This window comes from Triturus cristatus, chromosome 2_1 (assembly GCF_964204655.1).
Source record: "Triturus cristatus chromosome 2_1, aTriCri1.1, whole genome shotgun sequence".
NCBI classification, from domain to species: Eukaryota; Metazoa; Chordata; class Amphibia; order Caudata; family Salamandridae; genus Triturus; species Triturus cristatus.
In genome coordinates, this window is record NC_140581.1 from 317268806 (window position 1) to 317291170 (window position 22365).

At 42.9% G+C, this 22365-nt stretch overlaps 1 protein-coding gene across 2 annotated transcripts in view; it reads left to right on the forward strand.

Moving 5' to 3' along the window:
* NNT (nicotinamide nucleotide transhydrogenase) overlaps positions 1-22365 on the forward strand; it is a 391279-nt gene that overhangs the window by 277604 nt on the left and 91310 nt on the right. For both annotated transcript variants that reach the window (XM_085631219.1, XM_085631218.1), the window contains exon 17: positions 5406-5585. In XM_085631219.1, coding sequence (XP_085487345.1) covers positions 5406-5585 — 180 coding nt within the window. The remainder of the gene's footprint in view (positions 1-5405; positions 5586-22365) is intronic.

The window sequence follows — 22365 nt, forward strand, 5'->3', positions numbered from 1 at the left end:
TAATAGTTGTCGTAATTTAAAATAGGATTGTCTGATATGAAAGTGGAATTAGACATATATATTCTATCTTGAAAAGAAAAATCGTTTAATAGGGAACGCTCAAAAACAATCCAACGAGGGATAGGTATATCGGCAAAATCATGAGTTAAAGAAAAAAATTGACGAATTAAAAAATGCAGAGTGATAAGATTTAAAATCTGGATAACGTACACCACCTTCTGTTTTGGGACGTTTAAGTTTTATAAGAGCAATGCGGGGGTGTTTATTATTCCATAAGAACTTTGTACAAATAGAATTAATCTGTGAAAAATATGAAGCAGGAATTCGAACAGGTAGCATCGATAATGTAAAAAGGACATGGGGTACAATCATCATTTTAATAGTGTCTAATCTACCCCACCAAGACAAATAAAGGGGGGACCATGAGAGAAGTAGTGATTGTATTTTAGTAATTAGAACATTAAATGTATGACTAATGGTGGTAGATAGTGTAGAGGAAAACCAAATACCAAGATATTTAATTTTTGTGGGGCACCAAGTAAAATTAGTATTTTTAAACATATATTGATAACAGAGAGAGTTTAAGGGTAAGACTTCTGTTTTTGAAAAGTTCAACTTATATCCAGACACACTAGAATATAGCTTAACTTCATCCAAAAAGGGTGGAAGGGAGGAATTAGGATCAGACCTATACACCAGGATATCATCAGCATAAGCTGGCAATTTGGTTTCAATAGAATTATATGCAAAGCCAGCGATACCTGAATTAATTCGAATACGTTCCAGGAAAGGTTCGAGACATAATACAAATAACAATGGCGATAGAGGACACCCCTGGCGAGTACCTCTATATAATGGGAAAGATTTAGAGAAATGATTATTAACAAAAACACTAGCACGAGGACAAGAATATAGCAATTTGACATAAGAAATAAAAATGTTACCAAAACCAAACCATTTGAGTGTATTGAACATGAATTGCCAGTTTATGCGATCGAAAGCCTTTTCAGCATCTAAGGACAATGCTGCAAATGGGGATTTGTATTTCCTACCGAAGGAGATAACATTAGCAAACATGTGAGCATTGTCCGAAGCCAATCTGCCCTTAACAAAACCAGTTTGATCAGTCTTAACCAATGGTGGGATGATACTCTCAAGGCGAGTGGCGAGGATTTTAGCAAATATCTTACAGTTATAATTGATTAAGGAAATGGGACGATAAGTTTTACAGGAGGAATGATCCTTATCTGGCTTGGGAATAAGGACAATCAAGGCCTCCATAAACGAGCCAGATGCTTTAGAGTCAACAATGAATGAATTAAAAAGGGCCAGAAGTTTGGTAACAAAAATGGAGGAAAAAGTAGAAAACAATTCAACGGAAAGACCATCAGGACCTGGTGCTTTCGATATATTTTTTTTTCTTCTTTTTTTTTTTCTTTTTTTCTTTTAAGGATTTAATGGCATCCGTTCTCTCTTGAAGAGTGATTTCACTTTCTAATAAATCAAATTTATCTGAAGGCAAAGGAGGAATGGGGAGGCCGGAAAAAAAGTATAAACATTTTGATCAGAGGGATTCGTATCATCATTATATAATGATTGGTAATAATCATGAAATTTAGAAGCAATATCTTCATCTGAAGAAGCCACAATATTAGTAGATTCATTTAGAATAGGACCTATATATTTACGTTCAGATATAATTTTTAAATAATTGGCCAACATCTTACCTGCTTTGTTTTGACCGCCATGATATTTAGATTTAATTTTAAGAAGAACATTACATGCATCAATCGTGGCAAGTTTGCTGAGAGCATATTTGGCTTTAATCAATTCATGAAGAGCGGAGGGAGATTTAGAGGAAAAAGAAGTATGTTCCAACAGCTTGAGTTGTTGTAGTAAAATGGCATACTTAGCTTTAGCAGTTTTCTTCTTTTTTGCTGAGTATGAAATAGCAAAAGCACGAAAGGAGGCCTTAAAGGCATCCCAGTTATTAGAGGAGGAGGTGTGCAGAGGATTATTAATAGCAAAAAATTCATTAATAAAGGTAGTGGCTTCAGTAACAAAAGTATTATCTGACAGCAAACAATTAAGTTTCCAGCGACCAAATTTTGGAGAACTCAGAGAGGTCAAGGGCAGCAAAAACTGGGGCATGATCAGAAATAAAAATAGATCCGATCTCAGAGGATTGAATGGATGGGAGTATGGGTTTACTAACTAAAATGTAATCAATTCTGGAACGAGTATGGTGAACGTTAGAAAAAAATGTAAACTCAAGGGTATCAGGATTACAGGTCTTCCAAACATCATATAATGAACGAGAGGCAATGGCAGATTGAAATGATTTATGAGTTTTATCAGGGTTAAATTTGCATTTAGATTGTCTATCCGAAAATGGGTCTAACCATTGGTTAAAGTCCCCAGCAACAATAATATTAGAACCATCAATAGAAGATAGTAAAATCTTAATGTTATTCCAGAAATCTGGATCTGGTTTAACAGGACCGTAGATATTCAGCAGTACAATTTCTTTATTTTGTATAACAACCTTAGCCATTACCCAACGTCCATCACTATCGCATTGTGTAGATAAAATATGTGCTTGAATCGATTTATGAAATAGGATAGCTACACCACCCTTCAGATTAGAAGCAGGAGAATAAACAACTTGACCCACCCACTGTCTTTTCAATTTAAGTGATTCTACATCATTGCAATGCGTTTCTTGAATAAATGATGCATGAGAATTCAATTTAGACAAATGAGAGTACCTTTTGTCTCTTTACGGGGTTTCCAAGACCACGAACATTCCATGTGACAACATTACACATAGTGGAGGGATGGGAGGGTAAGACACGGATGGAGATGATACACTTCAGGGAAAGGACTAGGGATAAAAAAAACACCCTATACTAAGTGAATACAAAGAACAAGATGTACTACAACAACTAACTGCAAAAGGCACAAGCCTCAAAAAAGAAAAATAAGCACCAAAAGGAATATAATGAAAAACATTTCAATTACATTGGAAATGCATCAAGCGAAAAAAAAGAGAGATACAAGGGAGAAAGCAGAAAGAAAGAAGAGAATAGAAAGAAAAGAATAGCAAAAAGAAAGAAAAACGCAGATCAAGGAATAAAATCCAGATCTGCAAGTAAATGAGCAACAAAGAAGAAAGGGGCAGGTTGACGACAAACAGGAACAGCGGCACAAGCGAATAGAAAAGGAAAAAAAACAAAAGAGGTAAGCCTCAGTAAAAAATCCCAGTAAAAAATAAAAGAATAACCGCAGTAATAGATATAGATATAGATATAGGGAAAGAAAGAAATGATATAGAGGAAGAACAAGTAAAAGAAAATAGATCAAAAAATACAATTATAGAATCAGCAACGATCAACTATCAGTATAGTCAAGAAAACTAATAGACCATCAGTTTTCCATACTACGAGGAGAAATATTATTGATAGAGTTTCAGTTTAGCAGGACCATCAAAAGAACGTGGCCTTCCTTCATGAGTAATTTTGCAGAGACAAGGATGGAGGATGCCATATTGAATATTCAAGTGTCTCATCTGGGGACGAAGAGCAAAGAATTCCTTACGACGTGCATTCGTTGCGTTTGAAACATCTTGTGAGATGAAAATATTATGACCTGACCAAGTAAGGCGTCGTTTGGATTTGACCGCTTTCAGGACCTGCATCAATTCAGTGAATTCTAAGAAAAGCATGATGATACCACAAGGTTTGTTAGAGTTAGGTTGAAGACGACCCAAACGATGAGCCCGTTGTATATTGAGAGGAGATGAAGATTGAAGATCTAAGAGGTCCGGCAGGAATTTTTTCAGAAATGACACCATATCTGGACCTTCGATATTTTCTGGTAAACCAAAAAGGCGAAGATTATTTCTACGATTGCGATTTTCCAAATCCTCGGTGTGCAGTTTGAGATTCTGAATTTCTTGCTCTAACCACGGAATTTTAGTAGAGACATCATGGAGATCCCCAACACGTTGTTCAAGCTCCAGTACTTTGCCCTCCATGACTATCCATCGGTCTTCAATTTGTTTCAGCATTTCATTAGTAGTGATCATAAAGGGTTGAAGACCACGTACCTCCTCTAAGATAGAGTCCAGAATGGGATTTTGGGAGGACTGAATGGGGGAGGGCGGGTCATTCTTTTGTCTCTTAGGTTTGGCGCCTGAGGAAGATGATATAGAGGAGGTGTGAGGTTCATTCGCCATCTTGAGATATGAAGAGGATCGATGAATAGAAGGTAATAATGGACGAATGCGGCCCATACACTTGAAATTAGTTTTTTTTAGAAAAAGGCAGGAGTGAAGACCATCCAAAATAAAGTCAGAAATGATGGAGTGAATAAAAGCCCGGCAGAAAACTTCTGTGAAAAATTAAGCTAAAGTAGAGAGACTTTTTCAATACTGACTCAATGTGGAGAAATGTCAACATTCATAAAAATATGGCATGTGATATGCAGGAACATGAGAGCAAAAAACTCATTACCCCTGAGACCACAAAAAATAGGGGGAACAACATTTAGTAAGTAACAATGGCATCAGGGTGTTCTTCCTCGTATACGATACTCATGACAGCCACAGACTGAAAGAACTTGTAACCAGCTGAAATCCATGCAGGCATTATGTGAACTTTCATAAGTTGCAGCTGACATAAATGTATTCAGGAAAAAGTGAAAAAAAATCCTCCATGCTTTTATATCGGAGGCTGTTACCTCATGAGTAAGGAGGCAATGAAGGACAGCGGAAGAAAAGAAGAGCTGCACAATTGTATGTCATTGGAAAACATTTAGCAGTGAACCGGCGGTATGTTCACACGATCCAAATCCAAGAAATCGCATCTCATGCAAAAAAAAAAAACGGAATGCGAGCACCGCGATATAAAATGGCGGACGCCCGCGATTCCGTGAAGAGAGTTAAACGGCAGCAGGCTTCAGGCTCAATATTGCGAGAGTTGCAGAGATAATGCGGTTGCTGGACTCACCGCGGCTTCATAAAGCAAATACCGCCATCAGCGCCATGAAATACCGCATTACGAGGCAAAAACGAGTTGAGGATGTTCCGCTTCCGAGCGGAGCTCACTCGTAATCCGCCATCCTGTATCGGCGTCCAATCTCTCTCTCTCTCTCTCTCTCTCTCTCTCTCTCTCTCTCTCTCTCTCTCTCTCTCTCTCTCTCTCTCTCTCTCTTATTATCACCACGCACATTGTCAATGCATTAGCATACCTTGGAGCATTTACACACAAAATGTTTGAGCAGATAGTGGAAGGTATTCTAATTTTTTCTGATGTGTCAGTTGTGCATTAATTACAAATCAGTTTCCTTTATAACGTGTTTATGTAAGTATTCAGTCCCGTTAATGACAATTTCTTTTTCCTCAGGGTGTGACTTTAACTGCTGCCATCGGTGGAGCGGACATGCCTGTAGTGATCACTGTATTGAACAGTTACTCTGGATGGGCTCTTTGTGCAGAGGGCTTTCTGCTTAACAACAATTTGCTGACCATTGTTGGCGCTTTGATTGGTTCATCGGGAGCCATCCTCTCTTACATCATGTGTGTGGTAAGTTAAGTAATGTTAAAATTTGTCCCAGCTTCCAAAACTGGCGCTAATTTTCAGAAGATCGGTTCATACAAAACCAGGCTTACACTCTCTTAAGGATTCCAAGTGAGTAGCCAGGCTTTCTATTGCAATGGAATGAAATGCATGGAACCTTAGAAACTGTTCCCGTGATGCACCATAAAATAAGATCTCTGTTTTAATACAATCAACCGATTTTTTTTTTTTTTAAAGAAGTAAATGTATTCATTCCTGACCAGGAGTCTAGCTGCTTCAGGTTGAAGACCTACCAAAAGGGAAATGCCTTTAGTCAACTCCTAATGGGGCTAATGGGGTAAACACTGTCTTTCGTATTAATTTTTCTCCCAGATTTGCCTCTCATAATGCCTTTTATTTTGTCACATCAATTGTGCACACTTTTCTTACATAGGCTGTCCTTCACTTCATTTTGTTCTTGTACTCAAATCTTAGCCTGCTTACACCAAGATAGCGATTGTTTCTGCTTTTTATTTTGCAAATACTAAGTGATATCCTCTATCTTGGTAGTAATCTTGTCTATAGAAAAGTGATGCTTTAAATCTGGAAACCACCACACCAGCTAACCTCCTTCAGATATGCTCAGAGGAAGCATTGTTACAGTAAGTGCAGAATAACAGCTAATTCGCTACTCATTCAGTCATTAGAGTTTAAATTATATTGTTTGAAGAAATTTTAATTTTGGACCACAGTAACCATTTTCATAGTATTCCTTAGCAAAAGAAGTATACACCTTTTTTCTGATCAAGAATAACATTTGCAGCAATGATTGAAGCTGATGTGATCATATTTGGTACTTGACTAACTGGGACTACAGTGCTTAATTTCTAGGTAAACCTTGTTCTGCAAAAACGGTACTGTCACAATAGGTAATGCTGCAAAAAAGTGATTTTATTGACTAATGGTCAGTCAGTGTGATATATAATATAACCCTTGAATTTGAAAATTGCACATTCACGCCTTAGAGCATCTTTGTGGTAGATAACGGGTGTATTTATAGCATGTGCAGCTGTAGAGACGCATGATGTGCTTACTCCTGCCATCTAGTGTTGGGCTTGGACATTACAAGTTGTTTTTCTTCAAATTAGCTTCAAGTCCTGAGATACTTTGTGAGCTCTCCTTTAGTCACAATGTACATGGACACCGACTTAACCTTAGATTGTATTTTTCCTCTATCGGGGTCAAGAGGTGTCTGTGGATTTGTCGCGTCTGGATGTTCTTTAATCTAAACACGACGATCAGAACAATTTATTTATTGTGTTTTATAAAGTGCGAGCATGACCATCACGGCGTTGGAGTGCTATACAAAGAGCGAGCTGATGAAAATTGTTGTACAGTAAAAACAAATATCTGATAGAGACTGTTAGTGTTAGATTCCGTACCTTAGAATTTCCCACTGGCATCAGTCTGAATCCGTAGATTTTTCCTTCAGCAATACCATTGCGCGTAGGTAGGTGTCGGCCGTTGACTTTGCGTTCACCCATCCTTCCCGCTCTTTGGACTGATTTCTAGGGATAGGCACTCTCTTAACCCCTTCGCCGCGGCAGGAATTCCGCCGCGGCGCTGGGGGGGTTTGGGGGCAGTTGCGGGTCCGCTGTACTCGTGACGGAACCACTCCGTCACGAGTCACGGTTGAGCTGTGCTCATGACGGAGTGGTTCCGTCACGTCTCCGCCCACTGCGCTGATCGCCTGTACAGGCGGGGAATTAGCGCCGCGTGGGCGGAGCGGCCGCCAACGGCCGCAGCATGACGGAACCACTCCGTCATGAGCACAGCGCAACCGTGGCTCATGACGGAGTGGTTCCGTCATGAGCGGGGAAGGGGTTAAGGGGGCCTAGTTGTAGCGCACCAGTGGTCAGTGTTTTACACGGCGCTGCGCTTCTGGCGTGGAATATCGTGTCAGAACTGATGTCAGCGCACAGCGGTGGTGTCTTAGTATGCACAGCAACATCATCCCGGCGACCACAACTCTGGGCGCGGAGTCGACGGACGCCACCTACCGACATCCAGGGGTATTGCTGAAGGAAAAATCTCCAGATCCAGACTGACGCCTGGTTAAAATTTAAAGGTAAGGAATCTACAACTAACATATGTCTCTACCAGATAATCGTTACCGAAGGTAAGTAACTTGTTCGTTACATAAGATCCTCTGAATATAGGATTGGAAGAGCTACGTCTAAAAACAATAGGATGCAAAATATAATTGGATGAATAACTGTTTCAAAATAGTTCTATTATGACGCACTTTTTTACAGTAGTACGGCTTTAACTTCCTTTTTGAAAAGCCGGAGTGAGGTAATTGCTCTTGTTAAGGGTGGTAGGGACATCCTTATTTTTTAAGTAGATCCAGTGAAAGTGTGGGCGTGAGTTTTACTTCTTTTTTTTTTTTATTTTTTTATCTGACTGGTTCTAGTATGAGGGATTTAGCACTTCTAGAATCCCTTCCTACTTCTGATAGATTGATCCTATTCACCATGTATTAGGGACCTTAGTTGTGTAGAGCTTTGTGTATTATGTATGCAAGTAGCTACTGCTGCTTAGACTATTAGTAATGCAAAAACAGTTGATGGACAGAATGCAGAACAATGTCATACATTCACCCCAGTACAGAGATCTGGGCCTAAATCCATCGTTTTTTTGCTCACCATACCTTTCCAGTTTGGACCCAGCCATATGCAAATCAGTCTTGACCCTGTGCCCAATGGGAACAGTCCAGCCCGAACTGCCAGGCCAGGTCCTCCCTGGACTGGAAACAAGCATCCTAGGACCGGTTTCGGGGTTTCACCCCTCTTCAGCCAGGATAGCTTGATTCCAGTGGCACAGAGAGCATGGGACTCACGTCTGAGCATACCCGTCCCACTTGGGGTGACAAATGCAAAAAGAACTGTTGATGGACAGAATGCAGAACAAGGTCGGCGGTGCAATACCAACGGGCACCCTAAATAGGGGCACTTTATCGGAGATCATTCTGTCCATCAACAGTTCTTTTTGCATTAGACTATTAGTAAGGCTCCCATGGAAATCCTAAACCTATACACATTTCCTGCCACAGTTCCCCAATTATGGAACTGGCACTTTCTGGTTTGGTTGTCTGTGGTGATGCCCTAGCCAGGCAGAACCTATTACTCCTGTCAGTGGCGGATGATTACACACTATTTAGGCTTCTGTTTATTGCGCAGATCGGTGCTTCCAGCGCTCTTTGTTTTTAAAAACTGTCACATTAGAATTTGTTGTGCTTGGAATTATTCACACCCTTTTAAAAAATTAGACCGAATTGCTCGCTGTTCTTCTGACTCTCCTGACGCTCCAGACACCACCCCTAGGCCTTAGCCAATCGGCCGAGAGGGGGAGGAGTCAGAGGCGGGGCCCAGGCTCAAAAGCACGCTGTAGCGAGAGAGCAGACGATTTAGGCTTGTGTTCATTGCGCAGATCGGTGCTGCCAGCGCTCTTTGTTTTTAAAAACTGTCACATTAGAATTTGTTGTGCTTAGAATTACTCACCCCCTTTTTAAAAATTGGACCGAATTGCTCGTTGTTCTTCTGACGCTCCAGACACCACCCCTAGGCCATAGCCAATCGGCCGAGAGGGGGAGGAGTCAGAGGCGGGTCCCAGGCACAAATGCAAGCTACAACGCGGGAGCGCAGCGTACACACGCAGCGGGCGCGCCGAAGGTAAGCCGCGCCTGGACCGAGCCAAGGGCCAGACTCCCTGCCCTGCTATTGAGCAGGTAGAAATTTCACATAACTTAAATCCGGCAACCAAGTCACATGCCCGCAAATGTAAATACCCCACTGAAAATTGAAGGTTCTCCAGATACCGTTGATGCCTAATTGTACTAGAACCCACTCCATGGTAGAGTTCAAAGCATGTGCTAATTGCGGTTTTAGTTTTACTCCCAATCGAGAAACCAGAATCGTTAATTCATCTTTCGATCCAAATCCACAAACTCTATATAATAAATCACCTTTATTAGTATTAATTGTCGCTCGCTGCCGAAACACAAATCTTGAATTTATTATTTAATGACCTACCCGACACAGTTTTCCTTACAGAGACCTGGCTCCAAGAGAACTCAGGCCCAGACATAGCAGCAGCGTTGCCCACAAATTATGCCATAGTAAGAAAGGATCGCAATTTAAAAAACGGTGGAGGGATAGCGATTATTTTTAAGAATATATTCAAATGCGACTTTGAACATCTTTGCATCCTTAACTGTGAAGCTGCCCTTTTTAAGCTAACTCTCTCCCCCAATTTTACGCGTTCTGGCATACTTGTTTATCGTCCTCCAGATTCCTCCTCAGCCTGGTCTTCAACTTTCGCCGAATTTATTGCTCCATATGGTATAAAAAAAGCCAACTTCACCCTTCTAGGAGATATAAACTTACATATAGAAAACACAGCTTGTAAAAATATCTCCAATTTCATTTCTGACCTGGCCTCCCTGAATCTCCACTTATTAAACTCCGGTCCGACACATGCTGCTGGGCATTTTTTAGATCCTATTTTTTCTAATCTAACAGCGATTTCCTGCTCATCGGCCCTTCCAACTAGTTGGTCAGACCATTATTTGATCAAATTTGTCCTTACATTGCCAATAAACAAAGGCGTCACTACCAGCTCACTGGGGGTACTGAAAAGAAATTGGAAAAAACTAGATATGGATAGTCTCAATGATCTTTTAGATGCCCAAAAACCTTCATATGAGCAAACTATCGATCATCTCTCAGCCTCAGTGCAAAGTTGGCTCACTGATGCCATAGATACCTGTCTACCTCTAACCAATCAAAAAACTAATAACCATCTTTCCCCTGCGCCATGGTACGATGAGTCACTTAAAATTGTAAAAACTAATTGTAAGATCCTAGAAAGATAATGGAGATAATGGAGAAAGGATTACACTTCAGCGTCCAAACTGGTCTATAAAATTGCTTTAAACAAATATCATAAACTTTGTAAACAGGCACGAGCAAACTTTTATACTGCAACCATTTCCAAAGTGGCAAATTACTCGGAATCCCTTTTTAATACGGTAAAAGAATTAGCCGGATCTAAAACCTTAATGCAGCCTCCTGCACTGACCCAGTTTAAATGTGAGGTGTTAGCTTCCTTCTTTATTCATAAAGTTGACAAAATATATCAAGATATTGTATCGGAACAGACAGCACATTCCACCATAACCCATCCATCACAACACCCTCTTGGTATTGGACATTCTCCCCCAAACCAAACAAACTCTATGACCCAGATCATTCTCTTAGGGCATGGCCTCTACTTACAACAGATAATGTAACTATACTCTTAAAGAACATCAAATCTGGATCTCCAAAAGACCCATTACCCGTATCCATACTAAAACAGTTAAACACCTCAGCACTATCTGTGATAAGCCATCTCCTAAATGCTTCAATAGAGGAATCCAAGATCCCTTCGACATGGAAACATGCGATGATACATCCCCTTCTTAAAAAGGCGAATGCGGAGCCAGAGTTGTCCAGCAACTACCGTCCTATATCACTGCTCCCCGTGCTGTCTAAAATTTTAGAAAAACACGTTCACTTAACTCAGTATGCCACAACACACCACCTTCTCCATTCATCTTAATCAGGCTTCAGAGCGGGATTTTCGACTGAAACCACCCTACTTGGGGTTATGGAAGGCATACGTCACCATCTAGACAACGGTGACACAGTGGCGCTCTTTCTTTTGGATTTGAGCGCCGCTTTTGACACGCTATCCCACACGGTGCTTATAAATACACTCAAAACACAGGGTATTTGAGGGGCCGCCCTAAATCGGCTCATTGCCTTCCTCTCCAACCAAGTTTTCTCCCAAACATCCTGCTCTGAAGTCCATTCTTTTGCCCATGGGGTACCTCAGGGATCCATCCTCAGCCCTTTATTATTTAATCTTTATTTAAGACCATTGGCTGAGATGACTGAGAAATCCGGCTTATCCATGTTTTCCTATGCCGATGATTCTCAAATTATTTTTTCCCTATCTTCACATAACACAACTACCCCCTCTACTCTAAAAACTGGCCTAAACAATATAGCATCATGGATGCAAAAGATTTTTTTTAAATTAAATGGCGAGAAAACTGAGGTACTGATGTTGGGAAAACAGAAAGACCTCTGGAACCAGCAACATTGGCCGTGCAAAATGGGCGATCTCCCATCCCCCTCACCACAAGTCCGTAACTTAGGCATCATAATTGATGATGCACGTAGTATACATCCCCAATCATTTAAAGTTGCAGCAATCTGCTTCACCATCATTAATTGGCTGCGGAAAATTTGTTGGATGCTACCAGAAGCGACTAGAAAAACCGTAGTCAATGCCTTAATTACATCAAGGCTTGACTACGGCAATGTGCTCTATGTGGGATCAAATGAATCGGTAATTCACAGACTACAGATGGCCCAAAATGCAGCAGTTAGACTTCTATGTGGAGTCCCTAAGACCATCCCCATCTCGACTTAATTTTCTTTTTTTTTTTTTTTTTTTTTTTTTAAATATGTTTATTTGCATGAAAATCACTCAAATACAGTGCAATCAACACCCAACACTTGCCCGGAACATACCAATATACAATTCCCTTTGCACCAACATCCTTATTATGACTCGACTTAATGATGCAAATGACACTGGCTGAAAATCGAGAGTCAAATAAAATTCAAGGCGCTTAACTATATGCACAAAATTAAATCCCGCAATTCTCCCAGCTACCTGCTGGCCCTGGCCAAGCCATACCTTCCTTCTCGCAATCTTCGACCAGCCACCCAAGGAAGGTTTGTTGTCCCTAAATTCAAATTAGCCCGGATGGGCCGCAAATCCTTCTCACACCTAGGCCCCTCAATTTGGAATTCTCTTCCCACTGCTCTCCGTAATGAGACAAACCTGGCTGTTTGATAAATAGAATGCTATCTGTCTATCACACCTTGACCTGCTTCTGCGCCGGGAAACCCTTTTTGGGTAGCTGTTGCGCATTATAAATTTATAAACTAACTAACTAACCTTTATGTGGATCCTAGCTTCAACTGGTTGCCAGTTGAGGGTCCTGAGTGTGATCGCAATGAGGTGTGCCTGTTAAAAGCCTTGCTGCTGCATTTAATGTCGCTTTTATTGGGGCTAGGCTGGCTTTAGGTTGACCTATAGGAGTTGCATTCCCATAAGTCTAATCTTGAGAGCACTAGAAATTGAACTGTGCTTTTGAGGTCATCTGGCTGTATGAATGTTTTTAGTTTTCTTGTAAGGTGCATATGTATGTTGGCGCTTCTGGTTGCTGCTTATATGTGAGCTCGCATGTTAAGTTTGAGTCTTGTGTGATGCTTAGTGATATTAGGGAGTTGCTGATAGTTGGGGTGCAGTTTAGCAATTTAAGACGAACAGACCATGGTTGTGGTTGTAGGGATATAAGGGGTGGGGAGAAAATAATTAATTCAGTTTTCATTTTAGATGGTTGTGTGCCAGCCAGTCATGTGTTTTCCTCAGGGTGTCATCCAGTCTCCGGATATCTTCGTAAGTTGAGAGTTTGATGTAGAGCGGAGTATCATTAGCATACATGTGGCATGAGATTTTTGATTGTTTAAGGATTTCGGTGAGTGGTTCCATGTATGAATTGTAGTGTTGATGACATTTTAGATCCTTGTGGAACACCCCTGTCAATTTCTGCTACATCAGATAGGGTGGTGCCAAATGTGACTCTTAGTTGTCGGTTCTGCAAGAAGGAGGTGAACCAGTTAAGGACCGCTTCGGATAAGCCCATTCTGAGTCAGAGTTTCTCTGTCGTTTGTGGCTGACCGTGTCGAACACCGCTGATAAATCTAGAAGTATTAGTAGGTGGGATTTGTTCTGGTCTAGTGATGTTTATATATCATCTAGGATATTTAGAATGGCGACCTTAGTATTGTGTCCAGGCCTGAAACCTTATAGGTGGTGGTCTAGTATACCAAAATTCTTTGTGTTCGCATAGCTGATCGTGGGTGCATTTTACTACCAATTTAGCCAGGAAAGGCAGACTAGATACTAGTTGGAAGTAATTTAAGTCTTTCTGATCAGTGCACACTTTTTTAGTACAGGAGATATTTGTGTCCTCTTCAGGCAGTCTGGAGAGATGCATTAACATTTTAGTCCCTAAAAACGTGATGGATTGGTGGATCTCTATCAGTAGGTGTGAGGGAATGAGATCATCACAATGTGTGCATTTGGTGGTGGGCGTGTGAGTAGAAGTGTGATTACTTTCTTCTTGACCTATTCCATGTCTTCCCTGATTAGGTGCAATGTTTGTGTGCGGTTGATCAATCCCCTGACTGGCCACGAGCAATCAAATCGACGCAACAGAAGGTCTTTCTTGATCTTCTGTAGAATAGCTTGACGAATGCTGGCAGGTAGAGGCTGATGGAACAAGCACCCATCTGTTTTTATCCACAGTGCATGGTCCAGCACCCTTGGCCTGATCACCACGGCATCTGTGGCCTTTGTCTTTTCCGTGAGCACAACAAGGCCTCCTGTGAGTCCTGTATTGCTTTGTGCTGAAAAGCAGCACGAAGTTGTTGAAGGGAAAGACATTGGGCACACCTAAAAATGCAGCAACACTCATCCATTGAGACCCCTGACCTCTTCAGTGAAGAAGACTCTCTAAATGTTGAACTAGAGGAGGAAGGGTCTTCTGGAGTTCCGATGCACCAGCTGATGCCCAGCAAAGGACCTAATCTTAAAGTGCCTCAGAGGGAGAAAAACTTGATGGCACCTTCGATATTGACATCTGGGGGCCTGAAGATGGAAACACTAAGTGCAGTCATGAGAACCATTCCAGTGCGGAGTGCTACTTCAAAGTCCACCTACCGAAACACCCTTGTGATGAGGCAGAGTACCACAGCTGAGGGAGCTGGGCATCAAGCCGCAAACACTCAGAGATTTGGCATCCAGTGGGCTCCGGGCAACACTGAGATAAGGCTTCGGAGTCCAGCAAGTTTCCAAAGAAAGGGGTCGAGCACCCCCATTTCTCAACACCCTTGCCCGCAGGGCCACTGATACTCCACCTTCAAGGCTGAACTCTGTGCCAAATAGTACTCTAGGCTCTCAACGCTAAGTTTAAAATGATCTGATGCACCTATTTTTGAAAGACTAGCAGAAGAACTGGATGCTAGAGAGAAGCAACTTTTTATCTACCCAGAGATTGGAAAGATTTCCGTAAAGCCGCCCGATGGGAAAGTCTTGATTAATTTGCCTTCAACCACCAAGAAACCGAGACTAGCCTTCGAGGAACTTCTGCACCCCGTGCCAAAGAGAGACAAAGCCAAGGCTATAAGCCCTCTTCCACTGCCTTCTAGACCCAGGCACTCTTCCCCGCTGCCTTTGCCATGCCCATATTCTGTAGAGTCTCCAGTGGGATCAGTACACTCTTCTCTGCACAGGAAGCCATTATGAGGAAGGAGACCCATCTGAGAAACCTGCTGGAGCAGGAGCTGTGGAATAACTACAGCGTTGACCCACAAGATAAGCCAGACAGTGAGCCTTATCCAACCAAGCTATTCTACCAATGATACTATTGCGTATGACAGAGGATTCATAGAGTGGCTCGCCATCATAAGGTTGAGATACACATCATTCAAGATGATGATTATGTCTATGGAGAAACCCTCTCAATGACTAAAGGCACAGTTCAGTTTCTACCAATGCTCAAGTGTATGCTCAAAACTGCTCCAGATTTAGTTATGGATTCAGTTAGAGCCATGGTAGTTATGCCTCAAGTATTGAAGTTAAAGTCCCCTCCCAATGGCCCTTTCTACATTGGAGGACAAACCCCACTTGATTCCTTTGTGGTACATACCACAAGGAAGCGAGCATTTGCTCAAGGAGCAGGGGATTACTCCCCATCACACCCTTCTTCCAGATAAGTCGAGTAAGTATACCAATTTTGCTGGAAAAAAGAAAAGTTATAGGTGCAGCTAACCAGTGGCTAATCACCAAATCAGCAGTTTTGTTTTCGAGAGATGATTGGTACAATTAGAAACAAATCGTGGTTCTTGTACAGCATTTTCCTGAGGCCTATAGAAAGAGTGGTGAGGAACTAGTTGCAAAGGGGATAATCAATGTTCGAGGCATATGAGCTGTAGATCGTATACTTGTGCATAGATCGCCATCTGATGTTGGGCTTGGATGTTTGCACTTTGTTATTGTAGAAGTCTTTGTAGTCACGAGATAGGTGACTACTCCTTTGGTTAGTAGTGCGCATGGGCATCGACTTCATCTCCAGATTGTTTTTTTCCACCATCGGGTTTGGATGTGACTTGCTGTATTCCGGGTCCATGTCATATTCGATCCCCCTTCGACGCGCAAAGCTCTCACCGTTCGACGGTATTGTTTCGATCGCCATCTCCCTTGACGCGTATCCCAAGAACCAACAAAATCTTTGAGTCTGGTCGTCAATGCATGCTGTTGGGCCGATCGACGCCATCAAAACCAGCATATGGAAAGGACTCCATTCAAAAAGGAAAGTGGTGCACACACAGATCTCCACGAGGTCTGCAACCTTTGCCTCTCTCCAGAACACGAGAATCAACACTGCCAGGCCTGTGCTTCCTTCAGGTCCAAGAAAACCATACGTGATCGCCGGGCTCGACGTCACGAAATGTCTAGATCAACCGTTTCGGCGCCGGACAACCTCTTCAATGCAGGCCCGACGATCCAGAACCAGAAACCGGAGATGAACAAGCCAGCGTCTCCGAAGCTGATGAATCGGACTCAGAAGACCAGACAATTACTCTAGGTCAACGGAGCGTGAGTAATGAGATTGACACCCTTGCCCCGAAAAAACAAAAGGCTCCGGTAACACCTTCACCTTCAGGTCTGGGTCGACACCGTGACAATACTTCTGATGCCCCACCTCCAGGCCCAGCTCCGAAGTCCACAAAGCCTTCAAGCAGCCCGGGTTCTAGCCAGCCACACCATGGTACTGAGAAACCATCTTCGGCACTGAAAGAGAAACCCAAGGTACCGTCGACACCAGACTCTTCGGCACCGAAACTTAGTCAACCCAAGGCTTCGGATCCAAAATAAATTCAATATCTTAGGAGTCGAAGAAAAGTTCGGAGTCAATCTCCGCCTAAGCAGGAGGAGGCTAAAACCCCTCCTAAAGCTAAAGACGACAAACCAAAGCACCACTCTGAGCCGAAGTCCTCTGTGCTGAAAAAAGACAGTGCATCAAAAGAACAGTTTCATCCAGATCCACCGGATCCTAAACAAAAACACTCCATATCGACCCAGTTACCGGTCAGGTCACTTCTATACCACCTAAAAAGATACTCTCTCCAGCACACTCCACTGCCTCCTCTTTCACCTGCACCACAAGATAATGAGGATATAGGGGTAGGGGATGAGGACATAGACCCACCACATGATAATGATACTGATGATGACACCCACAGTATCCCACCTCATAACTCTTGGGATGATTATAATGTCCCATATGTACCTGAGCCAGATGTATATCCCTCTAGGCCATCTCCTCCAAGTGACAACATAGGGTTTGCGCAACTAATAAACAGAGCTGCACAATATCATGGAGTGCAACTCCACTCAGACCCTTTGGAGGAAGATTTTTTTTAGAGACCTTCTCGCAGCCTCAAAAATCAACAAATACTCTCCCTATGCTAAAAGGGATGATTAAACATGCTCCTGAAGTTTTTAAAGATCCTGTCAGGGCTACAGTGCTCAATCCGAGAATTGAAAAGAAATCTAAACCAGCTCCAAGCGATCCAGCTTGCATTAAGGGTCAACTCCCTCTGGATTCACTAGTAGTGACAAATGCCCGTACACGGGTGAATTCCCAAACCACAGGCGATGCCCCTCCACCAGACCGAGTCTAAACTATTGGACGCATCCGGTAAAAGGGTTGTCACAGGCGGCAAATTTTGGGTGTATTGCTAATTCACAAGCTTTACTAGCAAGTTATGACGGGGCTCATTATGATGACCTTGAAAAGCTCATGCAACATCTTCCAGACCAATGTAAAACCAAGGCAAATGATTTCATACAAAAGGGAAAGTTGATCACAAATACCTCTATTATATGTTCCCTGGATGCAGCGGATACAGCATCTCCCACAATTAATACAAGTGTGTTATTACACAAATCTGGTTTTAAGCAGGAGGTGCAGTCTACCATCCTCAATCAACCTTTGGATCAGGAACACTAGTTTGTGTCCTTTTTCATCTTTTCTAAAGATGTGTCCACAGTAGGTCCAAACAGCCAAGTCTGTAGGGGCTCTACAGGCAACAACTAGTAGAGGTTCCTTTCGTCGCTTCTCTTATAGGGGCGCCTCCAAAACCATTGGCAAAAAAACACCTCTTCCACTTATATATTTTAGAGGAACTTACAGAGGCAATAACCGAGGGAGAGGACGTGGTTCTAACACCCGCAACTCCCCACCACAAAACAGTGACTTCCCGCAACTCCCCCCAGACCATTCCACTCCGGTCCGGGAAGACTATCACAGTTCCTACCTGGAATTCCATCACCACAGACAGGTGGGTGAGACAAATGATCCAGTATGGTTAATGCCTGGAACACACTTTTAACCCCCCCCCCCCCCCCCCCGCATACCTCCCAGACAACGTCTGATGTCCACAGAACATCTCATGCGTATAAAGCAGGAGGTTCTCTCTCTTGCAAAAGTATGCAATAGAACCGGTTCCCCTGCATCATCAAGGTACAGGGGTTTACTCACTTTATTTCCTCATTCGAAAAAAGGATGGCACTCTCAGGCCAATATTAGACCTCAGACCATTAAACCTGTACATACTCACATGGTCACAACAGGTCCTCCCACTGCTCCAACAAGGCGACTTCCTTGCCTCTCTAGATCTCAAGGACGCCCACTTCCACATTCATATTCACCCTGCTCAGAGAAAATACCTATGGTTCGTAGTGGATGGTCAACATTACCAGTTCAAAGTCCTTCCATTCGGAGTCACAACGGCACCCAGAGTCTTCACAAAATGCCTTGCGGTGGTAGCATCCCACTTAAAAAGACAACACATTCATGTGTTTCCTTACCTAGACGACTGGCTCATAAAAGCCAAATCACGCAGCGGTTGTGTACAACAAACACACAACACAATCCAGCTGCTGCACAACTTAGGATTCACAATAAACCTCACCAAGTCACATCTCCAACCGTCCCACACCCAACAGTATCTAGGTGCAACAATAGATACTTCCAAAGCCCTTGCATACCCCATTCCAGCCAGGATAGCCAGTATGCAAGCTCTTGTAGCAAAATTTCAACCACAACACTCGCTACCAGCTCTAGTGTTCATGCATCTAATAGGGTTGATGGCCTCTTGCATCTTAATTGTCCCTTATGCAAGACTCCGACTGCGTCCATTACAGGAATATCTAGCAAAACAGTGGAACCAAGCTCAAGGTCAACTTACGGATCTGGTGTTGGTGGACAGCCACACATATCGCTCTCTGCAATAGTGGAACACCCAAAATCTTTCCAAAGTGCGGTCGTTCTTGGACCCGGTTCCACAAATAGTGCTAACAGCGGACTCATCGCTCACCAGCTGGGAAGGTCATCCGGACGGACAACATGACCGCAATGTACTATGTACAAAAACAGGGAGGTACGCACTCTGCAGCTTTCATGCCTAGCACAAAGCATATGGAGATGGGCCATTCCTCAAAAAATATACATCTTATCAGAGCCTCTACCTGGGATACACAATCAAATTGCGGATCTGCACAGTCGTCAACAGCAGATTCACGAATAGGAACTTCATCCGCAAGTTCTTCATCCGTTTTTTCGAATGTGGGGCCACCCAGACCTAGATCTGTTTGCCACACATTTAACGTAATGCAACTCAAAATGCCCAAGCTTCTCCTCCAGGTATCCACACCCACTGTCCAAAGGCAATGCGATATGGATGAACTGGTCCGGCAGATTTGCGTACGCTTTTCCGCCTCTCCCGCTCATTCTGTTACTAGTGTGCAGTCTCAAACAGTCTCTCACAATGATCCTGGTTGCTCCAATGTGGGCCCGACAACCATGGTTCACAACACTGCTGGAACTCTCAGTAGTTCCACACCAAAAGTTGTACCTTTCCCCAAAGCTTCTCACACAGAACCATGGAGAGATGAGACATCCAGACCTAGCTCAACTGAACCTAGCGATCTGGCTCGTGAAGTCTTAGTTTGGTTACCTCAATCTCCCACCAGACGACTGCATGAACGTCATTAAAGAGGCTCGACGTCCTACCACTAGAGCATGCTATGCAGCTAAATGGAAAAGATTCGTAGTTTACTGCAATAACAACACAATCAATCCACTAGATGCTTCAATTCAAAACATTATTTATCTCCTCATTTACAAACTTGTAATTCACATCCATACGATTAAATCTTGCTGCTATAACAGCTTACCTACAAAACAGACAACACTTGTCATTGTTTAGGGTATCTGCCATCAAAGCGTTCATGGAAGTACTTAAAAGGATAATTCCTTCTATAGTTCCACCCTTTCCAGAACGGAATCTAAAAATTGTCCTTACTAGGCTCATGGGTCCCCCATGTGAACCTTTACATAAATATAAGTTACAGTTCCTCACATGGAAAGTAGCTTTCCTTGTGGCGATCACATCTCTTAGAGTGAGTGAACTCCAGGCATTAACCATACAAGAACCATTTTTGCAAATACATCACAACAAAGTGGTTCTTAGGACAAACCCTAAATTATTATTATTATTTTTATTTTTTTATTTTATATTTATTTCTTAGTTTTCAAAAAAATAGTACATACATGAAGTGTGTAGTGTACAGATAGGCAGAAGCGTAGGAGCGCCTTAAAAACAGTATGACATCATAAGCCAAAGTCCAGCAGAATAAAATAGGAGCATCAGAATACGATACTTATCATGATAAACATGCGACGGGTATATTTATTATTATTATTAATGGCATTTATTAAGCGCATGGTTGCACAAGGAACAGTGCGTCCCCGCGCTGACAATCCCACTAACATCTCACGAGCGTAGCTCACGGAGGAGGAGCACTAGGGCCAGGGAAAACTATACTGAGTATGTCATGGGAAAAAGATGGGTTTTCAACCTTTGTCTGAACCTAATTTCGGACGGTTCCATCCTCAATTCGATGGGAAGGTCATTCCATCCTTTACTGGCAAGGTGTCTGAAGGACCGTCCTCCCATCCTTGCTCTGTGAATCCTAGGAACTACTAATAACATATTGCCCATCGACCTAAGAGGACGTGAAGGACGGTAAATAGGAAGCAAATCCTGAAGATATGAAGGTGCTTTTATATGAGCTATGCGATGGGTAATGCACATCGTTTTGAATTTAATTCGTTCCTTTATTGGAAGCCAATGCAGGGAACGCAATGCCTGTTTCCCAGAGGCCCTCCTAGGGAGACTCAGGACAAGCCTGGCAGCTGCATTTTGGACGCGTTGCAGCTGCATTAGACCTTTTTTACTGAGTCCACATAGGAGGGAATTCCCATAGTCTAAATGGGAGGTAACCAAGGCATGTACCATTGTTTTTCTGGTACTAGGAGGCAGTAGGTCCAGGATTTTCCTCAGGACCTTCAAAATGCCATAGCATTTACCAGCAACATTGCCCACATGATTTGTGTACGCTAGATTAGAATCAAGGAGTATGCCGAGGTTTTTGACTGTGTCTACCGGGACAGGGACAGAGCCCAGTTCTATGGGCCACCAGGCAGATGTCCAGATGGAAGGACAAGGGCCAACAATAAGAACTTCCGTCTTATTACCATTGAGGCGGAGATAGTTCTGCTTCATCCACCCATCAAGTGCCACCAGGCAAGCCGAGAATTTCTCAGCCTCCACAACTGGATCACGAGACAGGTTGATCACCAGTTGTGTATCGTCTGCATAAGAGACTATGGCAACACCATATGACCCCACCAGTTTGGCAAGGGGTTCCATGTACAGATTGAATAACGTGGGGCTCAAAATCGAGCCCTGTGGAACCCCTTGTCTAAGACATCTTATACTGGATTTACATGGGGAACAATGCACTTGAAATCTCCTGTTTTTTAGAAAGGAAACCAACCACTCATGGGCAGGCCCGGTTATGCCCTTCTCGCTCAGACGGTCCAGTAATACGGAATGTGATACGGTGTCAAACGCCGCACTTAAGTCCAATAGGACCAGTGCGGTCGTGTGACCCTCATCCGCCTGACACCGCAACAGTTCCGTAGAGAGAAGGAGAGCGGTCTCTGTCGAATGTTTGGCTCTAAATCCCGACTGAGACGAGTGGAGGAGCTTATTTTCCTCCACAAAGCTCACCAGTTGTCGGTTAACCAATTTCTCAACAACCTTCGCACAGTAAGGGAGGAGCGAGATAGGTCTAAGATTGTCTAGTTGATTTATGCGAATATGGGCTTTCTTTTTTATCGTGACAACTTGGGCCAATTTCCAGCCGTCCGGAACTAGACATTCTTGGAAGGAAAGCGTGGCCATGTTACCTATGTGCTCCGCTACCTGGGGAAGATGACTGCGAAGAATCCTCGCTGGGACCGCATCTAAGGGAGAGCCAGAGTGAATGTCCGATAAGATATTAATTAGCTCCTCTATTTGGGGGACCACAAACTTCCCAAGTTTGTTCATAACCTGTTTTTCGCAGTTAGAGTTAGGCGAATATGGAGGTTCTGTAATAGTCTGAAAAGATACGTAGATCTTTTCTACCTTCCCTATAAAGAAATCTG